Raw genomic sequence first — 24,225 nt, 5'->3', positions numbered from 1 at the left:
GAACACTCATATTCCACTGAGTCACTGTGTCCTTTAGTCCGACAGAAGCTGAACCACATCAGCGACACAAGGAAAGAACTGTTTTAATTAGCGCTTATAGTTTATGCAAATGAGTCATGTGGTTTTAAGTTTAGTTTGTGTAAAACGTAAACAAATGTGTCAAAGCTGAATTAAAAACATTATAATGTCAAACGGGCTGATGTGGCTCTAGAGTCGTTCTGGTTTAGATGTTGTAAAGTTGAGTTTATTTATGCAGAAGTTTTAAATAAAAAATCTGCTGCAGTGTTGAACTTGTACAATGTTTGGAATCGTTGGGTTTGATCTGTGCAGTGGATTGTGGGATATCTCCTTGCTCCTTACTGCTGGTTAGGAACCTACCAAGCTTCTAAAGGAGCTCATGGGTGTTAAATTAATTAATGAATTAAATTAAATTAAATAAAGTTATTTTTTGTACTTGTGCATTTGAGACCGGGACACTCCATTTGTTCATGTGCACGGGGAGATGAGTGTCCCGGTTTCTCTCTGTGCATGTAAACACAGTAACACGAATACTGACAGAACCAGGATGTGGATAATAACCGCGATACTGATGTGCTGTGAACACACTCACTGTTTGATATTGCTCTAGGACTTTTACCACTGAAAGGATAATTCAGATATTTCAGTCTGAATTGTTAGTTCCAGTTTCACTTTGACTTCACTAATGAGAAAGAAACAATGAAGAATTACATAATTACACACATAACATGGTCAAAACTAAACTGCTATATAGGGATGCACTGATTATACTCGAATGTGTATCGGTAAAAAAAAAAAAAAAAGGTATCGGTGCATCCCTACCACTTAAGCCAGTGTCTCTGTATTTTCTGTCCGTTCCTTCTCTGACCTGAGCGTGTGTCCAGGTGCTGGCCACTGACATGTCCAAACACATGAACTTTCTGGCCGACATGAAGACGATGGTGGAGACGAAGAAGGTGACGAGTCTGGGAGTTCTGCTCCTGGACAACTACTCCGACCGGATACAGGTACTGAGACCGAGAGGGACGGGAAATCTGGAAAAAAACTGGAGTCAGGGGGAATGAATCTCTTTGTGAAAACTATACAATACTACTAGGCGATGTGAGAAGTGTCTTGCCTAAGGACACAATGACAGAATTTAGTCTGAGCGGGAATCGATCCTCTGACCTTTGGGTTTGGAGAACACCTGAAAGTAGAGACTGTCTTATTTATGCACTTTAAATGGATCAAGATTTAGTCTGGATTTTTAATATATTATTTTATATTTTTTATTTATTTTATATTATTTATTTAAATTAATTTATTATTTATTTATTTTATTTTAATTAATTAATAAATGTATATTATTTATGTTAAGTTTTTTTTTTTTTTTTACTTTGGCAATTTTTTTTATTTGTATTTTTATTTCAAATGTCAAAATAATGATTTGATTGACATTTAGATATATCAAGCTCATTTATTTTTCTGTTTTGAGGCAAAATTTTCCACTTTTTTATTTAATTTTAATATTTATTTCATTTGTATTTATTTATGTTTTATTTTTTACTTGGGATTTTTTTTTTAATGAGACTAAGTTGATTATTATTTCACTTGTGGATCGTTTTGGCATTAGAAAAGAAAAATATGAACCAGAAATCAAGCTGAAATCAAGTTGAAATCAAGTTGAAATCACAGTGAAAAATCTTGAGAAATCTTAAAGCTCTTTGCTGTTGCCGTGAGAGACAGGATCAGGCTTTTCTCTCCAAAAACATGAGGTCTGTAGAATCACCAGAGTCTCTTTAAACCGAAAAGTGAAACTGAAAGTTGAAATCGAGTTCAAATCAGTCAGATCACAGTGATAAATCTTGATAAATCGTAAAGCCACTGTCACCGAGTCCAGATCCTCCCAGTCTTAAATAAAAGTGTTTATAAATGTTGACGTTGATGTTGGTTGTTGTTGCGTCTGGTCCAGGTTCTGCAGAACATGGTGCACTGTGCCGACCTGAGTAACCCCACCAAACCTCTGGAGCTGTACCGACAGTGGACCGACCGCATCATGGTGGAGTTCTTCACTCAGGGCGACCGCGAGAGGGACAAGGGCATGGAGATCAGCCCCATGTGCGACAAGGACAACGCCTCTGTGGAGAAGAGCCAGGTCAGGACACCAGAACTAACACAAACTAACTCTAACTAACCCAAACTAACTGTGGAGAAGAGCCAGGTCAGGACACCAGAACTAACACAAACTAACACAAAATAACTCTAACTAACCCAAACTAACTGTGGAGAAGAGCCAGGTCAGGACACCAGAACTAAAACAGACTCTCACTAACAACTAACGAACTAACTAACCCACCTCGACTGACACATGTGTGACAAAGACAACGCCTCTGTGGAGAAGAGCCAGGTCAGGACACCAGAACTAACACTAACTAACACAAACTAACTCTAACTAACCCAAACTAACTGTGGAGAAGAGCCAGGTCAGGACACCAGAACTAACACAAACTTTAACTAACAAGTAACGAACTAACTAACCCACCTCGACTGACACATGTGCGACAAGGACAACGCCTCTGTGGAGAAGAGCCAGGTCAGGATACGAAAACTAACCCAAACTAACTGTGGAGAAGAGCCAGGTCAGGACACCAGAACTAACCCAGACTAACTAACTAACCAGTAGTAGTAGTAGTTTATTTGGTCATTTTGCAGCACTACAAAACAAAACAAAACAAAACATAGACTACAACCCCAACTAACCCAGACTAAGTTACTAACCCAAACTAAATGTGGAGTAGAGCAAGAATGTGAACCCTAACTAACTAACTAACTGCGGAGAAGAGCCAGGTCAGGACACCAGAACTAACAAACTAACTCAACTAACTAACCTTTATAAACTAACTTACCCACCACCAACACATGTGTGACAAAGACAACGCGTCTGTGGAGAAGAGTCAAATCACAAACACGAACCAAAACTAAATAACTGTCTAACTCTGACTGTGGACAAGAGCCAGGTTAAAACACAGACCCATCCATCCATGTTCTTCCTCTTATTTGGGGCCGGGTTGTGGGGGCTTCAGTCTAAGCAGAGACTCCCAGACTTCCTTCACCCTGGACACTTCCTTCAGCTCCTTCAGAGGGACCCCGAGGTGTTCCCAGGCCAGTCCAGAGACATCGTCCCTCCAGTGTGTCCTGGGTCCTCCCGATGGGACATGAACACGTCTGTTCTGATGTCTCCTGGGCATCTCTCTCAGGAGACATCAGAACAGACGTCCTCCCCTCAGCCGCTCCTCTCCACGCGGAGGAGCAGCGGCTCTACTCCGAGCTCCTCACTGTATCTCTAAGGGAGACGCCCAGACACCCTGCGGAGGAAACTCACTTGTGACGCTTGTATTGGCGATCTCGTCCTTTCAGTCATTACCCAGAGCTCATGAGTCCTGCCTCAAGTGAAGGAGCTCAAGTATCTCGGGGTCTAAAACATGGACCCAAACAAACTAACTAATTAACTAACCTAGACTAACAAACTAACCTAGACTAACTGTGGAGAAAAGGCAGGTTTGAACACTAACTAACTAACTAACCGTGCAGTAGAGCCGGGTCAGAACACAAGAACAAACACAAATGAACTAACAAACTAATAGAGATGGGACGAGACATGATTTTAGAAGTGATTTAAAGGTTGTATGGAGGATTTTCTTTTTGTTTGTTTCATATTGTCATTGAAAGTTTAAAATACCATTACAGGGACGCAGCAGCCTTGTAATTATGATGACCAAAAAAAAAAAAAAAAACAAAGAATGAAAATCTATCAACTGTGGATGTAATGAGGCCAGATAAACATCAGCCAATAGAAAACGAGGCTCCCTCTTTATCTATTGGTTGTTAGGTTGTCAATCAAACTAGCTACGTTTCTAGTGTAATTGACTCACTGGCGCGCAGGGATTACGTGGTTTATGCGGCGGTTCTTAGAGGCTTTTTCAAACTGTCACTTCCTTGCAATTCGCACAAAGTTTGTTGAGACGGCCGACGAGAATCCACGACCAGTTCGCCGCAAAAGAAAGTCAGTTTTCAGGGTCACTGAAAGAAGAAAAGGGGAAAAGGAGCGAAGACAAACTGAAGTGATTCTTGGAGATTCCTTCCAGCGATGGTGCGAATGAAGCAGACGAAGGGTCTAAAAACTGACGCGTCGGTCGCTAAAATATTTCTAGACAAGTCACTTCAACAGTGATTCTGAACGCGCACTGGATGTAAACAAACATGATTTCTAGAGTAAAGAGGCGGGAGGAGATGTTTCTACTGAGGCTGTGGAGGAGGAAGGTGGTGTCACACAAGCACAACATTTGAAAATGGACTGTCGCTGTATTTCTCTTCCCTTAAAAAATCCTCTATACAACCTTCAAGAACAGGTACAGACTCCGCCCGTCTAATCTCTAATGGAAATGGGTTCGTCAGCCGTGACGCAGCAGCAGAAAATGCATGATCCCCACAAAGCTTTTATGTTTAGTCTTTTTGGGATGGCGAGCTGGAGCTGGTCTGCTGACCCGAGAGTGCGAGACGGGGCGTAAGGGTGAATCAGATCAGCGAGGTAGGAGGGTGCTAGGCCGTGCAAACATTTAAAGTAAATAAAAGAATTTTAAAATTGACTCTAAAGACACTGGGAGCCAATGGAGCGAGGCTGAAACAGATGAGCCTTCGTGTGTCCAGGTTCCAGTTAAAAGTCGAGCCGAGTCAAGTTTTTATCTAAAAACAGTGATTTGTCCCAGTTTTATACAAGAAATGTCCCGAGTGTCACTGTTTTTGACCAATCTGATCCCTGCCAACCATAAAGAGAGGTCAACTGTTGAGGTAAAATACAGAAAATCTGCTTAAAAATGACCAAACACAAAGAAAATGTGACTATGCAGAACAATTTTCCTTAATCACAGACTCGCTTCACAATTTTATTATCACCAACCTCAAACCGAGTGTCCCAGTTTTTGATTTTTAAGTTCTGGTCTTAAATTCTATGTCCATGACGGTGTAGTTTAACCCTCCTCTGTGTCCGTCTCTTCGTCAGGTGGGCTTCATCGACTACATCGTGCACCCGCTGTGGGAGACGTGGGCCGACCTGGTTCACCCGGACGCCCAGGACATTCTGGACACGCTGGAGGACAACAGGGAGTGGTACCAGAGCATGATCCCCCGCAGCCCCTCGCCCACCAGCCCCGAGGAGCACAGCCAGCCCGCCCACGCCAACCAGAACCCCGCCCACGCCAACCAGAACGCCGCCAACGCCAACGCCGCCCACCAGACCACGACCCCGACCCACCCGCACACCCCGTCCGCCGACAAGTTCCAGTTCGAGCTGACGCTGGAGGAGGAGAGCGAGGAGGAGGAGGAGGAGGAGGCGGCGGCGGCGACGTCCGACCCGGAGCAGCAGCAGCAGGAGAGGAGGGGCGGGCGTCACCTGTCGTCCCTGCCGTCCCTGTCGCCGCTGGACCCCCGCGCCTCCAACAGCCGCTACAGGCCGCCGTCGCCGCACCCGGCCCGCAGCCTGGCGTCCATGTCCGTGCGCAGCCCCCGCCCCCCCAGGACGCTCGACTCCCCCGACCACCAGGGGGCCACATAACGAGCCGCGAGGCCTGGCCCGTCGCCGCGGCAACAGCAACGACCCCGCCCACGTTTAAAGTGCATCTGACAGGTTCAAACATCGGGATAATTCTGAGTCGGTTCGGCGGAGAGTCTCTGTCGTCGATATTTATCAGTTTGCAGCAGTTTGTGAAGAAAAGTAGAAAATAAAAAGTACAAAAATATAGAAAGTAGCGCTGAGTTTTAAAACAGAATCGCTCTGTTTATGTCGTCAACAGGAAAACGCCGAAACGTAGAGAGAATTTACGCACAAACAAGGACTTTTTAAACCTTTAAACCACTTTAAACCTTCAACAAAATAAAAGCGATGTCATTTATTTTTATGAGTCTAATCAGAACTATTATGGAATAGACGTTTTTCACAACAATATCAGGTAAACGTAACTTCCGGTTTTGGTTTTCTGTGTCAAACAGTGTAAATGTGTGTTGTTTTCTCCAGCAGCTTCATAAATCTGCCCCATCACCAAATCTTCAACCAACAAACTCCACAAAGGAGAAACATTTTAACACGAACAATTTATCCACAACGATCAAGAGAAGAAAGAACAAAACTTAAAGACGAACAACGACACATTTCCTTTATCATCAATTTTCATCAGATTTTATCGCAATTTCTCCCAATTTGGTCGTGAATTACACCCGACCTTTTCTCCAGCAGCAGTTGACGTCAGATGTGATGTAGAAGTCGTGGAGCAAACGATTCTAGACTAAAATGACTCTGAATCATCCCTTTAAATGTGGTATTGCTGGTCACATCATCCTATAGATCAAAATTAATTAATACAGATGGGGGGCAGCTAAAGTTTATATTGTTAAAATGCAAAAATATGTTTTATTACAGTGAATTCTTTGGTTTTATCAGCAATTTAAAATACCAGGTTCGACATTTGTGAAATTACCTTTTGGATTTGTCATGATAAAGTACAACATGATCAAAAGGGAAAATCTGGAAAACCAAAATCGTCTGAAAAACCACCAATAAAAATAAAAATGACTTGACTTAAGAGTTAAATTTTGATAAAAATGTTAGGGCTGAGGGAACATAGAGCTAACCCCCACAAATCTGTTTATCTACAAAAGTATCGACATCATGAATACGATTTTAAATTTTAATTCTAGAATCAGACTGAGTGAAGAAGTTCCTTCTGTTTTATTCATGATCATAATATTAGTTTTGCAAGTCTCAAGTACAGTAAGTCTCGAGTCTTTGACCTCAAGTCCGAGTCAAGTCCCAAGTCAAAGTCAAGCAAGTCCAAGTCGAGTCTCGAGTCACTGGTCCATAAGTTCAAGTCGAGTCTCGAGTCCGTCTGCTTTGAGCTTCGACTCATTTCAAGTCTTAAAACCAAAGTACCAAATATAGCTTAGATTTCTGCAATTTATATGATTAGAAATTTAATTGTTCTTATATATAAATCTACTGTGATTGTTTTGAGTATTTATAGAGTTTATAAGAGTTGTAGAAATGTAAACTTTTCCTTTTTACTTGTCTTGACAAGATCTTAGTGTGAATCTTTACAGTCAGAACAGAAAGAATTCAGATTTAAAAGAGCTTCTCAAGTCACTGATCTTCAAGTCCAAGTCGAGTCCCAAGTCTTAGTCCATTTTATCAACTCAAGTCTCAAGTCCTAAAAATAGAGACTCGAGTCTGACTTGAGTCCAGGTCACGACTTGTAAGTCTCACCTCTGGCTCGTCGTTGTTTCCTTTAAGTTTTGTTCTTTCTTCTCTTGATCTTTGTGGATAAATTGTTCATAAAGAATGTTTATCGTTTGTGGAGTTTGTTGGTTGAAGATTTGGTGATGAGGCAGATTTATGAAGCACATTTTGACACAGAAAAAAAATAGCCGGACATTACGTTTACCCGACAGTCTTGAAAAACGTCTATTTAGTCACGTTTTTGTCTTTGTTTACATTGTCGTTTCTAGAATTTAATAGTTTAAACTGTCAAACGCACTTTAAATGAATCGAGTTTAGATTTTTTGGTCTGGATTTTTTTTATTTTTTTTATATTATATGATTTTTTTTTTTTAACTTCGCCAATATTTTTTAATTTTATTTTTCAAACGTCAAAATAATCTGACAACGAATGAATGTAGATTTAACCCGAGTTCAAGTGCAATAACGTGCGATTTCGTTGGCGTTTCAGGCTCGTTTATTTTCCTGTTTCGGGGCAAAAATAGTCCACCGTTTTTGTTATATTTTAATATTTATTTCATTTGTATTTATTTATGTTTTATTTTTTGCTCTGGGGGGGAAATAAATAAATGAGATAAATTCCGTTATTATTTCCGTTGTGGATCGTTTTGCCTCAGAAAAAGAAAAATACGAGCGTGAAATCGAGTTGAAATCGCAGTGAAAAATCTCGAGAAATCATAAAGCTCTTTGCTGTTGCCGCGGGAGACGGGATCAGGCTTTTTTTTTTTTATCCCAAAAACATGAAGTCTGTAGAATCACCAGAGTCCCTTTAAACTGGAGACACCCTTCTATAGACGTACAGCACCCGCGGGAGACGACGCACCCGCGGGAGACTGGATCAGGGAGCACCCATGGGACAAATCCAGCCCTGGGGAGTTCCCGTGGGAGACTGGACCGACCGTTCCCGTGGGAAAGACCCAACGCAGGACCCTGGAGCGCCCGCGGGAAAGACCGGAGCGCCCGCGGGAAACACCGGCGCGCCTGCGGGAACGACCGGACGCAGGATCCAGGAGCACCCACGGGAACGACCCGGAGCACCCGCGGGAACGACCCGGAGCACCCGCGGGAGACTCCTCTGTAGCTGCCCCACGCACACGGCTGTGATCGTCTCAAACTGCAGTAAAGGAAAAGTCTTCCTCCGAGTTTATTTCTACGCGACGACGGGAAAGATTTGGAATTACGAACCTTTTTTTTTTTTTTTTTTTTTTTTTTTGGATTTTGGATTTATTGTTTTGGAAATGATTTGGAGTTTTGGAGTTTCTCATCGTCAGACCAGAGCGTTTTACACTTTGAACTTTTGTCACTTGTCGATGACTTCAAGTTGCATTGTGTTAACTTGTCCGTCACCTGCTCGTTGCTATGGATACGTCGTTCCTCCTGCCTGGAATGTTCCGCAGTGTGACATTAAACAGATCTGCTTTACGTTTATCCAAGTACAGATTTTTATTAAAGCTGAAGATTATCTAGAAAAACAAACATTCTGACTGTAGACGGGGGTCACCTCTCCACAGATCTCACCTGTTAGTAGGTCTGGTTTGGTCTCCATGACGATAGGAAGGTTTAAAGCCATACTGTGGAACATTCCAGACAAAGCTATAACATGTCTACAGAGACAAGCATTTAGTAGTTGTAGTTTTATTCGGTCGTTTTGCAGCACCGCAAAAAAAAACACACAAAAAAAAAAACACTGACTACAACCACACCTGACTTGCCTTCCACCAGAAAAGTTACACAATGCAGCTTTAAATACCCAGAAGTAGTTTTAAAGACTGATAATGCGATATAGAAAAGTAGATTCTATTCGTATTTTCCTTCTACCACAAGAGCTGATGTGTATTCTGGCATCGGACCAGTGCTTAAAGATGCATTGTGTAACTTTTTTTGGTTGAGAATCTGCTCGTTTCCATGGATACGCCGCTCCTCCTGCCTGGAATGTCCCATAGTGTGACTTTTAAACAGAACAAATGTTGATTATAGCTGAAAAATTCCCTAGAACAACAGACGTTCTGACTGTGAGCGGGGTCGCCTCTCCACAGATCTTGCCTGTAACTCTGTCCGGCTTGGTCTCCATGACGACAGAAAGATTTAATGCCATACTGTGGAACATTCCAGCCAGGAGGAACCACGTATCAATGACATGTCCACGGAGTAAAGGATTTAGTAATAGTAGTAGTTTTATTCGGTCGTTTTGCAGAACTACGAAAACAAAACAGATCAAAACATCGACTACAACCACATTTGACGGGTTCTCCACCAGAAAAAGTTACACAATGCAGCTTTAAATACCCAGAAGTAGGTTTAAAAGTCTAATAATGCAATAATAGAAGAGTAGATTTTATTCTCGTTTCGGAATAAATACAAAACTCTTCGTATTTCCCTTCTACGGCATTGGACCAGTGCTTAAAGGTGCATTGTGTAACTTTTTTGGGTTGAGAATCTGCTCGTTTCTATGGAGACGCCGTTCTTCCTGCCTGGAATGTTCCACAGTGTGACATTAAACAGATCTGCTTTACGTTTATTCAAGTACAAACGTTGATTAGAGCTGAAAAATCCCTAGAAAAACAGACTGTAGATGGGGTCGCCTCTCCGCAGATCTCGCTTGTAACTTGGTCCGGTTTGGTCTCCATGACGACAGGAAGGTTTAAAGCCGTACTGTGAAACATTCCAGACAAAGCGATAGCGTTTTACACGGAGAAAAGTGTTTGACGGACGCTCCACGATGCACCTTTAAGCACGTTTAATTCCGTTTTCATCGTGATTCCGATCGGATATTTTCCCATTTTCCAAACTTTTCCGGTCCACACGAACTCTGGTCTGTCCGTGAGAAACTCGGACTCGCTCTGTTCGCTCCGTTGTCGTTTTTTTGCGGAAGACCTGATGGGCGCCTGCAGCTGGAGTCTGCTCAGGGCGACAAGGGGACAAACTTCTGTAGCCGGACCTTCTCGGACCTTCTGGACGTGGACTTTCGGGGGGAAAAACTGGACATACCTCGGGGACTTTGGATCAAACCCTTTAAATGAAACGGAAAGAGGAAAGACGAGGAAAAAAAAGAGGAAATTGTAGCCGAACGGACACGAGACGTCATCTGTAAAAACCTCCAGCTTTATTTTTCTACCAGAGACTATTTTAAACGTGTGTCTGTGTCTGTCCGTCCCGTAGACTGTTTATAGAAACGGACGTAGTTTAACTCGCCAAGCGCCGCCGCGGTCCCCAACACGAAACGAGCACGGACGCGCTGCCGGCTCCATCGACTCTGGCTCCAGTTCGGTTTCTATTGAAAAAGCGTCGCCCGTCAATCTGTCACATCAAACTCGTCACGATCCCGGGTTTTTGTTTCGCTGTTTCGTCTTTAAATCTCGATCTGCTCATCCTGTTTTCTCCGAAGTCGCTCCCGTCAGGTTTGATCGACAGCGTTGCTAAGCTTCAACAACCCTGTCCCTGATTGGCTCTTTGGTTGCTATGATACTTAAGCTTAGATTTCCAAAAATAAAATAACTCTTCTCCAAATTTACTCTATTCACGCTTACGTCACAAACCAAGAAGACGTTTGGAAACACGTTTGTTTATAAATGAAACCAGGACTAAACCAGGACTGAACCAGGACTAAACCAGGACTGAACCTGGACTAAACCAGGACTGAACCAGGACTGAACCAGGTTCGGGACCAGACCGGGACTGGGACCAGGACTTAGACCGGGACCAAGGACTGAGTCCAGGACCGGGACAGAGACCGGTACTGAGACCAGAATGGAGCCCAGGATTGAGACCAGGACCAGACTGGGACCAGGACCGAGACTGGGACTGAGACCTGGACTGAGACCAGGGCCGGATCAGGACTAAACCAGGTCTAAACCAGGACTGAACCAGGACTGAACCAGAACTGAACCAGAACTTAACCAGGACTGAACCAGGAGTGAACCAGGTTCAGGACCAGACCGGAACTGAGACCAGGACCGGACCAGGACTGAACCAGGTCTAAACCAGGACGAAACCAGGACTTAACAGGACTGAACCAGGAGTAAACCAGGTTTTGGACCAGACCGGGACTGAGACCACAACTTAGACCAGGACCAGACCGGTGCTGGGACCAAGACTGGGACTGAGACCGGGACCAGACCAGGACTGGGACTAAGACTGAGACTGGGACCAGACTAGGACTGAAAACGGTTTAGTCCTGGTTCAGTCCAGCATCAGAGTTTAAGTCACGTAAAAGGGAAACGGTCGTTATCGTTTTTTTTGTCCATCAAACATTTATCATTATCTGTTTTTTCATTTTGGTTTTGGAGACAAATAATGAAGAAAATAGTTGTTTTTTCGTTTCTTCTTTTTGGTTTTGACACACGGATTCGCCATCATGGGTTCAACTTCAGATTTGATTCTAGTGCTGGCCTCGATGAGCTTCGTTTGGAGCCGGACGCCGTCGTTGCCGCGGTGCCGCCGCACTCCGCCGCTCCGTCTGTGTGCACAGTCTACGGTCCGTGTGTGTCCGTGTGCTTTTTGTATCCGGTGCCTCCAGTTTCGCAGTAGCACTTTACCCTTTGGGCTCTTCGTCACAAAGGGCTTAGAACCGCCTCACCGCGACCAGAAGGTCCCAGGTTCAAACCCCCCCCCCCCCCACCCCGACCCGAACCTGGACCAGACGGGAAACGGTAAAAAAACGAACTCTCGCAATATTCGAAGAGGAAACGCCCAAAACGAACCAAAACCAACACGGAGACACAGACCAACTTTTGATGTTTGAGCAGAAATCAGGACTTTGTTTGTTTGTTTGTTTGTTTGTTTGTTTGTGGAAAGAAACGATGTCAGCTTCGCGCCGTGGTGTTAAAAATCAGCAGGAGCCAAACTACTGGAACCTTTTTGTAAAGCTGCATTGTGTAACTTTTCTGGTGGTGGAGGAGGGTCGAATTTAAAATGCTTTTCTTTACGGAGATGTTTTTTTTTTTTGTTTTTTTTTTATGTTCATTAATACGACGGAGTATATGGCTTAAATAAATTTTTTTTTAAAAAGATAAAGTCGAAGCCAGAAGAAGTTGTAATATTACGAGAATAAAGACTCGTTGGAGACTGTGAATGAGTCTGAGGCTGGTGAACATTGTGTAAACTAGGGCGACCAAACGTCCGTTTTCCCTGGACGTGTCCGTATTTTGCGTCATGTCCAGGGGCGTCCGGGTTTTTTTTTTTTATAAAGTGATGCAAATGTCCGGGTTTTCAGTATCGTTCATTAAACTGAGCGTCTCTCGTCTGTGACTCAGAAGGAGCGAGACACAAACAGTGGGTCAGTCTGAAACATACCAAACACAAATGCACATTTAACAACGACTTGGACAAGAAATTCTCCGTTTTCCGTCGCGGTCGGGACAAGTGTGAGTCCATGTGCACAGGCTGAGGTGAGAGTTCAGTGTCCCTCGTTTATCGTGGGGTTATGTTCTAAAAATAACCTGCGACAGGTGAAATCCACCAAGTATCAACTTTATATTTTACAATTATTCTGTCTGTTTTAAGTCTGTAAAACCTCAGCACAAACTTTATACACTTTTCTCCGACAGGATCGACAGGTGCAACACTTTTTACTTCCTTCTTCAAACTTGTTGCTGCTGTCGTCCTTTTGTTATTTTCCTCCTTCTTTATGTAACAAACTGAAGATTCATTTATTCTGTAATGGAGCCGACAGCACAGAGTCCTGCACCTGCCAGGACAGGACCACACCTGCCAGGACAGGACCGCCAGGACAGGACCGCACCTGCCAGGACAGGACCACACCTGCCAGGACAGGACCACACCTGCCAGGACAGGACAGGGACAGGACGCACCCGCCAGGACCTGCCAGGACAGGACCGCACCTGCCAGGACAGGACCGCACCCGCCAGGACAGGACCGCACCCGCCAGGACAGGACCGCCAGACAGGACCACCTGCCAGGACAGGACCGCACCTGCCAGGACAGGACCACACCCGCCAGGACAGGACCACACCCGCCAGGACAGGACCGCACCCGCCAGGACAGGACCACACCTGCCAGGACAGGACCGCACTTGCCAGGACAGGACCGCACCCGCCAGGACAGGACCGCACCCGCCAGGACAGGACCACACCTGCCAGGACAGGACCACACTTGCCAGGACAGGACCACACCCGCCAGGACAGGACCACACCCGCCAGGACAGGACCACACCCGCCAGGACAGGACCACACCTGCCCGTTAACCCGAGATTATATCAAACTTTTGCACTGCCCACACCACAGACTGAACCAAGACTAAACCAGGACTAAACCAGGACTAAACCAGGTCTAAACCAGGACTAAATCAGGACTAAACCAGGACTAAACCAGGACTAACCCAGGACTGAAGAGGAGGACTAAACCACGACTGAACCAGGACTAAACCAGAACTGAACCAGGTCTCACTGTGGGGTTGGTCTTGGAGGTGACGCAGGAGAAAGGAGCGGTTCAGCTCTGCACCTCACGGAGTTAAACGCGGCAGTTGCCCGATCGCGCTTTGCAGACAAACTGCTCGGCGTTTTCTCTCTTAAGTCCAAGATTAAGTCCTGGTTTAGACCTGGTTTAGTCCTGGTTTAGACCTGGTTTAGTCCTGGTTTAGTCCTGACCCACCCGTGTGTAATTACTACCCTCCTGTCATACACAATACGCATTCAAACAGAAATATGGTCGCCCTCGTGTAAAGGAGAAGAATCTGTGTATTATTCGTTCATTCGACTGAACCAGGACTGAATCAGGACTAAACCAGGTCCAGAACCAAACCAGAACTAAGACCAGGAGTGGGACCAGGACCAGACCAGGACTAAAAACGGTTTAATCCTGGTTTAGTCCTAGTTTAAGTCTTGGAAATGGGAAATTGGGTTTCCGTGACTTAAAATGCGACGCGGGACTATTGCACCGCATACGGACTGAACCAGGACTAAACCAGGACTAAACCAGGACTAAACCAGGACTAAACCAGGACTGACCAGGACTGAACCAGGACTGAACCAGGACTAAACCAGGACTGAACCAGGACTAAACCAGGACTAAACCAGGACTGAACCAGGACTAAACCAGGACTAAACCAGGACTGAACCAGGACTGAACCAGGACTAAACCAGGACTGAACCAGGACTGAACCAGGACTAAACCAGGACTGAACCAGGACTGAAGGACTGAACAGGACTAAACCAGGACTGAACCAGGACTGAACCAGGACTGAACCAGGACTGAACCAGGACTGAACCAGGACTAAACCAGGACTGAACCAGGACTGAACCAGGACTAAACCGTTTTCAGTCCTAGTCTGGTCCCGGCCTCAGTCCTAGTCCTGGTCCTGGTCCCGGTCTGGTCCCGGTCTCAGTCCTGGACCTGGTCTTGGTCAGAACTAAACTAGGACTAAACCAGGACTAAAATCAAAACTAAACTAGGACTAGGACTAAAACTAAACTAGGTCTAAACCAGGACTAAACTAAAAAACATGACAATATCAAGTAATCCAAAGTAATCAGATTACATTACTCACTTTAAGTAATTTAATGGATTATGTTACAAACTACATTTTGGTTTGTGTAATCTGTAATCTGTAGGGGATTACATTTTAAAAGTAAACTTCCCAACACTGATTATAACTTTATTCTCATAATATTACGACTTTATTTTAACTTCGACTTTATTCTCGTAAAATTTCTATTTTAATATTGAAATGTTACGACTTTATTCTTATTATTTTTTTTATCTGACCCTTTTACTCCGTCGTACGTTAAGGACGTCACAGTCGCGTTAGACGAGCCAGATCTGTTGCTTTGTGTGTTTTCGAGACCAAACCCGACCAAGTTACGGGTCAGATCTGCGGAGAGGCGACCTCGCTCGCCGCCAGGATGATAACATCTCCGTGAAGCGAAGCAAAAACGTGGATTTCTTGGTATTTTTGAGCTTTCAAAACCGCCCGTGATCGAATAAATTTAAAGTAGAGCTGTTTAAAGTCACGCTGTCTCCATGGAAACAAGCGGGCGACGGACCCTCGGACAGAAAAGTTACACAGTGCAGCTTTACAGATGCAGAAATGAATGTCCAATTTTATAAAACAGAGACAGTCCTGCCCCTGGACGCGGCGTGTGGCTCCCTCTGGTGGACACTTGTGATACTGTATATTTGACTCAGACTTCAGTGATTGTATCCCACGTGTTTGCACCTGTCAGGATGAGACGGGTGCGACAGGTGCGACGGGTGAATGTGTCTGAACGAGGTAGATCCAGGACTAAAACTGAATATTTCACGTTTCATTTGTTTTTGTGCCAGAGAGTTTAAACCAGGGCTGCACCGAGTCTGAGAACACGAGTGATGATTAAACTCTGTTATTATAATCATCTTTTTGCTTTTGTTTTTTGTTTAATATTGTTCAAAAATGTGGATTATTTCATTTTCTAAGCACATTCTGTCCAAATTAATCCCTGAATATGACGAAAACAACAAGATTTTTCAAAATAAATTCTAAACGTAACTTTCGCTCTGGTTGGGCTCCATCAGTCGCCACGTTTACATGAGAGATTGAATTCTGAATAAAAATGATTTAATTCTGAATAAAAATAATTTAATTCTGGATAAAAATAATTTAATTCTGGATAAAAATAATTTAATTCTGAAAAAAAATTTTTAATTCTGGATAAAAAATAATAATTCTGAATAAAAATAATTTAATTCTGGATATAAAAAAAAAAAAAAATCTGGATAAAAATGATTTAATTCTGAATAAAAATGATTTGATTCTGGATATTTAAAAAAAAAAAAAAATCTGGATAAAAATGATTTAATTCTGAATAAAAAAAACTGTAATTCTGGATTTTAAAAAAATTTATTCTGAAAAAAAATATTCTGGATAAAAATAATTTATTTCTGGATAAAAATAATTTATTTCTGGATTAAAATGATTTAATTCTGAATAAAAATAATTTAATTAGGAATAAAAATTAATTCTGCTTTAAAAAGTCCATGTAAACACTTAATTCCGAAGTAAGTGTTTGGTTTATTCTGATTTTAAAGCCAAATGAATTTCTTCCTGGATCATGTTTCTCGTTTCTTCTTGTTAAAATGCTGTTGGTGCTTCATGTTCGTCGTGTCGTCCTCCAGTCGTGTCTCGGGACTTTGATCCACGTCTCTCTGGGTTTGTGAGCGGATGGGGGAGGAGTGGGCTGAGGTTTTGTCTTCTTCCTCTCGTGTCCGACGCTCTTCCTCCTCCTCCTCAGAAGCTGCTGTGTGTCTCCAGAACAGTCGAGAGTCAAGGTCAGTTAAACAGAATCAATCAATGAACCTGTCCAGAGGCGACAGGTGCAAATGAACTCTGATGCACAAACATCTCACACACACACACTTTCATACCAGGCAATGTGGGTAAAGTGTCTTGCCTAAGGACACAACGACAGTTTTTGTGACTGGTCTCCCATCCAAGTCCTGCCCAGACCCGGTCCTGCTGAGCGTCTGAGATCTGACGGGATCAAACTGCTGTGGCCAAAAGGAGAAAGACGACGACGACGACGGCGACGACGACGACGACGGAAAGACAAACCCTCCACGTCTCCGTAGACTTAACGCTTTTAACACCTTATTGACACGTGGAATTATTCTTATTGATTCTACAGATGATATTGATCCTCCCACTGATTTTCCAGTCAATGAGTTTAAAGTGTTTTCAACCAATCACTGACCAAGACAAAGAGTCCAGATCAACAACACTGATGTTCTGATTCACACTTTCCTCTCAAAAAATAAACCTCACACTGAGTAAATTTAAAACGATTTCATGCACCTCAATGTATTTATCAAATTTATTTATTTTTTTTTCATTACTGTACTTATGTCTTTATTTTTTTTTTTTTTTTTATTTTTTTTTTATGTTAAAACAGATTGTTGGTTTAATAAACACAAACGAGCAAATAGTTTCCATTTTGTTCAAACACTGGAGCGAAAATGAACCTGAAAACCAACGTATGAACCAAACCCTGATTATTTAATTGTCCACAGTGTTGTGGAGTAACAGATTACATGTACCAGAGTAATCAGAGTACAAATGATGAGTAACTGTATTCAGTTACAGTTACTGTTTCAGTGAGTGGGAATTGGATTACAGTTACTTTGTACAAATAAATGGATTAAACAGAGGACTAAACCAGAACTAAAACCAGGTCTAAAACCAGGTCTAAGCCAGGACTAAAGGTTCAGACCTGGTTTAGACCTGGTTTAGTCCTGGTTTAGTCCTGGTTTAGTCCTGGTTCAGTCCTGGTTTAGTCCTGGTTCAGTCCTGGTTTAGTTCTGGTTTAGTCCTGGTTTAGTTCTGGTTCAGTCCTGGTTTAGTCCTGGTTTAGTCCTGGTTTAGTCCTGTTTAGACCTTGTTCAGTCCTGGTTTAGACCTGGTTTAGTCCTGGTTTAGTCCTGTTTAGTCCTGGTTTAGTCCTGGTTTAGACCTGGTTTAGTCCTGGTTTAGTCCTGGTTTAGACCTGGTTTAGTCCTGGTTTAGACCTGGTTTAGTCCTGGTTTAGTCCTGGTTTAGTCCTGGTTTAGTCCTGGTTTAGTCCTGGTTTAGTCCTGTTTAGACCTGGTTTAGTCTGGTTTAGTCCTGGTTTAGTTTTAGTCCTGGTTTAGTCCTGTTTAGTCCTGGTTTAGTCCTGGTTTAGTCCTGGTTTAGACCTGGTTCAGTCCTGGTTTTAGTCCTGGTTTAGTCCTGGTTTAGTCCTGGTTTAGACCTGGTTTAGTCCTGGTTTAGTCCTGGTTTAGTCCTGGTTTAGTCCTGGTTTAGTCCTGGTTTAGTCCTTTAGACCTGGTTTAGTCCTGGTTTAGTCCTGGTTTAGTCCTGGTTTAGTCCTGGTTTAGTCCTGGTTTAGTCCTGGTTTAGACCTGGTTTAGTCCTGGTTTAGTCCCTGGTTTAGTCCTGGTTTAGGGTTTAGTCCTGGTTTAGTCCTGGTTTTTTCCTGGTTTAGTCCTGGTTTAGTCCTGGTTTAGTCCTGGTTTAGTCCTGGTTTAGTCCTGGTTTAGTCCTGGTTTAGACCTGGTTTAGTCCTGGTTTAGTCCTGGTTTAGTCCTGGTTTAGTCCTGGTTTAGACCTGGTTTAGTCCTGGTTTAGTCCTGGTTTAGTCCTGGTTTAGTCCTGGTTTAGACCTGGTTTAGTCCTGGTTTAGACCTGGTTTAGTCCTGGTTTAGTCCTGGTTTAGTCCTGGTTTAGTCCTGGTTTTAGTCCTGGTTTAGTCCTGGTTTTAGTCCTGGTTTAGACCTGGTTTAGTCCTGGTTTAGTCCTGGTTTAGTCCTGGTTTTAGTCCTGGTTCAGTCCTGGTTTAGACCTGGTTCAGTCCTGGTTTAGTCCTGGTTTAGTCCTGGTTTAGTCCTGGTTTAGACCTGGTTTAGTCCTGGTTTAGTCCTGGTTTAGTCCTGGTTTAGTCCTGGTTTAGTCCTGGTTTAGTCCTGTTTAGTCCTTGGTTTAGTCCTGGTTTAGTCCTGGTTTAGTCCTGGTTTAGTCCTGGTTTAGTCCTGGTTTAGTCCTGGTTTAGTCCTGGTTAGTCCTGGTTTAGTCTGGTTTAGTCTGGTTTAGTCCTGGTTTAGTCCTGGTTTAGTCCTGGTTCAGTCCTGGTTTAGTCCTGGTTTAGTCCTGGTTTAGTCCTGTTTAGACCTGGTTTAGTCCTGGTTCAGTCCTGGTTTAGTCCTGGTTTAGTCCTGGTTTAGTCCTGGTTTAGTCCAGTTTAAGTCTTTTAAAAGGGAAACGTTTTTTATCCGTTTTTTCCATTTTTCATTTAAACACAGTTGAGTTAAAAACTGAAAAACGAATCTTTATCTGTTTTTATTCATTTTGGTTTTGGAAACAAATAATGAAGATTTTTTATTTTTTATTTATTTATTTATTTTTTAACTTTTGCTCCATAAATGTTTGTGGTTCTGGTTCACTGTTGGGATCTCGTCCGCGTCTCTGTGTTTGTTTGTTTTTATTTACTCCAAAAGACTCGGGGACGTCAGGTTTTCAAAGAGAAAAATACCAAGAAATGATTCAGAAATTCAACTTGTGTTTGTGATTTGATTTATTTGAATAGAACAAAGTCTTGTACAGTTCAGCTCACGTGCGTTTGTTTTTTATGCTGATACGAGAAAGAACATGAAATTATGCACAAAAAAGTCTGTATGGAGAATGTTCCGCAGTGTGGCATTAAACACACCAACATTTGTTCAATCACAGGTCGAAAATACAGAGAAAAACTGAAAGGTTCAATGTCGTTCAGGGAAAATCTGTGTCAATGATTCATTTGTTTTTCAAAATAAAACCAAAAATAAGAAAATGAAAAGGAACTAAACCAGGACTAAAGCAGGACTGAACCTGGACTGAGTGTCGGGACCAGACCAGGACCAGACCAGGACCAGACCAGAACTGATACTGAGAGTGAGACCTATTTTAGTCCTGATTAAGTCTTGTTTTAGTCCTGATTTAGTCCTATTTTAGTCTTGGTTTAGTTCTGGTTCAGTCCTGGTTTAATCCTGGTTTAGTCCTGGTTTAATCCTGGTTTAGTCCTGGTTTAGTCCTGGTTTAGTTCTGGTTTAGTCCTGGTTTAGACCTGGTTTAGAGTCCTGGTTTAGTTTAGTCCTGGTTTAGTCCTGGTTTAGTCCTGGTTTAGTTCCTGGTTTAGTCCTGGTTTAGTCCTGGTTTAGTTCTGGTTCCTGGTTTTAGTCCTGGTTTAGTCCTGGTTTAGTCCTGGTTTAGTCCTGGTTTAGTCCTGGTTTAGTCCTGGTTTAGTCCTGGTTTAGTTCTGGTTCTGGTTTAGTCCCTGGTTTAGTCCTGGTTTAGTTCTGGTTTAGTCCTGGTTTAGTCCTGGTTTAGTCCTGGTTTTAGTCCTGGTTTAGTCCTGGTTTAGTCCTGGTTTAGTTTCTGGTTTAGTCTGGTTTAGTCCTGGTTTACTGGTTTAGTAGTCCTGGTTTAGTCCTGGTTTAGTCCTGGTTTAGTCCTGGTTTAGTCCTGGTTTAGTCCTGGTTTAGTCCTGGTTTAGTCCTGGTTTAGTACCTGGTTTAGTCCTGGTTTAGTATCTGGTTTAGTCCTGGTTTAGTTCCTGGTTTAGTCCAGGTTTAGTCCTGGTTTAGTACCTGGTTTAGTCCTGGTTTAGTACCTGGTTTAGTCCTGGTTTAGTTCCTGGTTTAGTTCTGGTTTAGTCTGGTTTAGTCCTGGTTTAGTCCTGGTTTAGTCCTGGTTTAGTCCTGGTTTAGTCTGGTTTAGTCCTGGTTTAGTCCTGGTTTAGTTGGTTTAGTCCTGGTTAGTCCTGGTTTAGTTCTGGTTTAGTCCTCTGGTTTAGTCCTGGTTTAGTCCTGGTTTAGTCCTGGTTTAGTTCTGGTTTAGTCCTGGTTTAGTCCTGGTTTAGAGTCCTGCCTGGTTTAGTCCTGGTTTAGTCCTGGTTTAGTCCTGGTTTAGTCCTAGTTTTAGTTCTGGTTTAGTCCTGGTTTTAGTCCTGGTTTAGCCCTGGTTTAGTCCTGGTTTAGTCCTGGTTTACCTGGTTTAGTCCTGGTTTAGTCCTGGTTTAGTCCACCCAGGTCTAAAACCAGAACTAAACCAAGACTAAAAACGGGACTAAAACCTGGTCTAAACCAGGATTAAAAACAGGATTTAACCAGGACTCTGACCAAGAAAAAACTAAACGTGGGAGTTTAGGATGTTTGATAAAAAATGGAAATAACATCAATAATGTTAAAGTTGTAGTTTCGGTTTGTGGGGACGGCAGCATGTGACCCACAAATCCAACACGCACATGTCCATGTTTAACTACGACGAAATCTCTAAATCTCTAAAAAAAAAAAAATGTAGTAAGAGAAATTTTAATACACAAATCAAAATGAAAAAAGAAAGAAAACAGTGACGTTTAGATGAAGAAAACCGGGACATTTTCTCAGTTTTCCGAGATTTTTGTCCGAGTCACTGTCGCGAACAGAACCCAGAGGAAGTCGTCGTCCGCATGTTTCCCGACGTTTTCCGGGTTTTGTGACGTAAACGTGAACAGAGCTCAGATCCTCGGACGCACAGACGAGTCCTGAAGCGTCGTGTGTGAGTCTCAGCAGTATCCTCTGTCCAGGTGAACGGGGACGCCAGTGCAGACCGGAGGTTTGATCCCCTGGACACAAACAAACAAACAAACAAACACAAACAAACAAACACAAACAAACACAAACAAACACAAACAAACACAAACACAAACACAAACAAACACAAACAAACACAAACACAACACACACACAAACAACACAAACAAACAAACAAACAAAACAAACACAAACACAACAAACACAAACACAAACAAACAAACACAAACACAAACAAACACAACAAACACAACACAAACAACAAACAAACAAACAAACAAACACAAACACAAACAAACACAAACAAACACAAACAAACAAACACACAACAAACACAAACACAAACAAACACAAACACAAAACAAACACAAACACAAACAAACAAACACAAACAAACACAAACAAACAACAAACACAAACACAAACAAACACAAACAAACACAACACAAACACAAACAAACACAAACAAACACAAACAAACAAACAAACACAAACAAACACAAACAAACAAACAAACACAAACACAAACAAACACAAACACAAACACAAACAAACACAAACAAACAAACAAACAAACAAACACAAACAAACACAAACACAACAAACAAACACAAACAAACACAAACAAACAAACACACAAACAAACACAAACAAACACAAACAAACACAAACACATTACAGGTGTCCAGTGTTGGGAAGGCGACTTTTAAAATGTAATCCCCTACAGATTACAGATTACATACCCCAAAATGTAGTTTGTAACGTAATCCATTAAATTATTTAAAGGTTGTATAGAGGATTTTCCAAGGAACAGAAATCCAGCGACTGTTTGTCCTTTTTCAAATGTTGCTCCTGCGTGAAACCACCTCCCCTCCCCCACAGCTCCTACGTAGAAACACCTCCTCCCTCCTCCTCCTTACGCCACAAACAGGTTTGTTTACAGCTGCACATGACTTGTAAACAACTCACTACAGTGTTGGTTAGACAAGACGGAGAAGTGAGGAGCAGGGAGAAGAGTGGATCGGGCAGCGGGGAGAGGAGCAGGAAAGGGGAGCAGAGAAGAGTGCGCGGAGATTCAGGACCAGACCGGAGGTTCAGAGCCCACAGCAGGACCGGAGCTCGAAGCTGAGGCTTGGACCCCGCGGAGGCTCAGAGTCAAAGCTTGGAGTCCACCCCAGTCCTGCTCTAGTCCTGCTCTGGTCCCGGTCTGGTCCCGCTCTGGTCTCGGATCTGGATCAGTCCTGGTTCAGTCCGTACGCGGTGCAAAAGTTCGGCATCACAGTCACTGAAGTCACGTAAACGGGAAACGGCCGTTATCCGTTTGTTCCATTCTTCATTTAAACACAAAATCGAAAACTGAAAAACCGAATCGTTATCCGTTTTTTCATTTTGGTTTTGGAGACAAATAACGAAGAAAACTGTTGTTTTTTCGTTTTCTTATTTTTGGTTTTATATTGAAAAACGAATGAACGAATGATACACGGATTAAAATTCACGGAAAAGTTTAGAAATTTTGTCAGTGAACAAGAGCAAATCACAAATACTGCAATTATTTAATTTAAGTTTTAATTTCTTCTACAAAACATTACATCTAATCTTGCCTAAAGGTGCCGACCTAGTGTCCTAGACCTTTAGAAATGTTTTAAAAAAGGAAGATTTGATTTTAAATTCTATAAACGTGACCTTTCTGTGTCTCCGGAAACCCGGCCGAGACTCTGCACCGAGTTATTATTATTTGTCAAATATGGAGCAAAACTTCAGATACTGGATTTTTAAAGCGTAGAAGATTGGAAGTAGAGTCACTGTCATTAATCTGCAGCTTCAGCTCGATCCACTAAACAAACACATGTGAGGAACTACTCCGGCCTTTTTACTTTTAAAGAATGTAAAAAACTGGATTCACAGTGCGGTTTCGTGGACTGGAGTCATTATTTGCGGAGGATAAATTCTCTGGATAATGTGGATGAGATGCTGCAGTTTAAATTTAACACTTTTCGAGAGGCGAGGAAGAAAGTCTTATCATATCACGTGTATATGAAAAGTGTAGAAAAGTCTGGAGTAATAATCTCTGTGACAAGTTTGTGAAAGTCAAAACGCAGGTAACCGAAGTATGAAATGTCAGAGCCCAGAATGATCATTGTTCTTATCACCTCAAGAACAAGAACAAGGTTTTTCTTCTGAAGTATGAAAAGGCCTCGGGACAAATGCAGGTGGAGGATGTGGAGACTCGGGGTCAGAGGTGAAGGTTAAATACGTCTGAAGTTGAGGAGGTGAATGTGTCGGTGCAGAGGAGGATTTACCTTGTAAAGTTCACAGACCAGAGTGAAGAGAGACGACATGGATCTGTCCTGAAGCTCCTCAGTGTAAACCTGCACACACACACACACACACACACACATACACACACACACATACACACACACACACACACACACACACACACACACACACACACACACACACACACACACACACACACACACACACACACACACACACACACATACACACACACACACACACATACACACACACACACACACACACACACACACACACATACACACACACACACACACACAATACACACACACACATACACACACACACATACACACACACACACACAATACACACACACACACACACACACACACACACACACACACACACACACACACACACACACATACACACACACACAATACACACACACACACACACACACACACACACACACACACACACATACACACACACACACACACACAACACACATACACACACACACACACAATACACACACACATACACACACACACACATACACAC

The 24,225-nt window shown here is 42.8% G+C and overlaps 2 protein-coding genes across 3 annotated transcripts in view; both read left to right on the top strand.

The window, feature by feature from the left end:
* LOC110167870 (cAMP-specific 3',5'-cyclic phosphodiesterase 4D-like) overlaps positions 1-12,508 on the top strand; it is a 32,952-nt gene extending 20,444 nt beyond the window's left edge. For both annotated transcript variants that reach the window (XM_055164814.1, XM_055164815.1), the window contains 3 exons: positions 903-1,025; positions 1,970-2,152; positions 5,057-12,508. In XM_055164814.1, the coding sequence (XP_055020789.1) occupies positions 903-1,025; positions 1,970-2,152; positions 5,057-5,608 (858 nt within the window). In that variant the 3' untranslated portion in view covers positions 5,609-12,508. The remainder of the gene's footprint in view (positions 1-902; positions 1,026-1,969; positions 2,153-5,056) is intronic.
* Positions 12,509-16,474: 3,966 nt separating this feature from the next.
* Positions 16,475-24,225, top strand: part of LOC129412163 (uncharacterized) — a 20,825-nt gene continuing 13,074 nt past the window's right edge. Inside the window, exon 1 of the mRNA XM_055165283.1 lies at positions 16,475-16,581. Coding sequence (XP_055021258.1) covers positions 16,475-16,581 — 107 coding nt within the window. The remainder of the gene's footprint in view (positions 16,582-24,225) is intronic.

This window comes from Boleophthalmus pectinirostris, unplaced genomic scaffold (assembly GCF_026225935.1).
Source record: "Boleophthalmus pectinirostris isolate CB_2022bp ecotype Guang Dong unplaced genomic scaffold, ASM2622593v1 HiC_scaffold_7, whole genome shotgun sequence".
Classification (NCBI taxonomy): domain Eukaryota; kingdom Metazoa; phylum Chordata; class Actinopteri; order Gobiiformes; family Gobiidae; genus Boleophthalmus; species Boleophthalmus pectinirostris.
The sequence above is the reverse complement of the archived record's forward strand: the minus strand, read 5'-3'. Positions and strand labels throughout refer to the sequence as shown.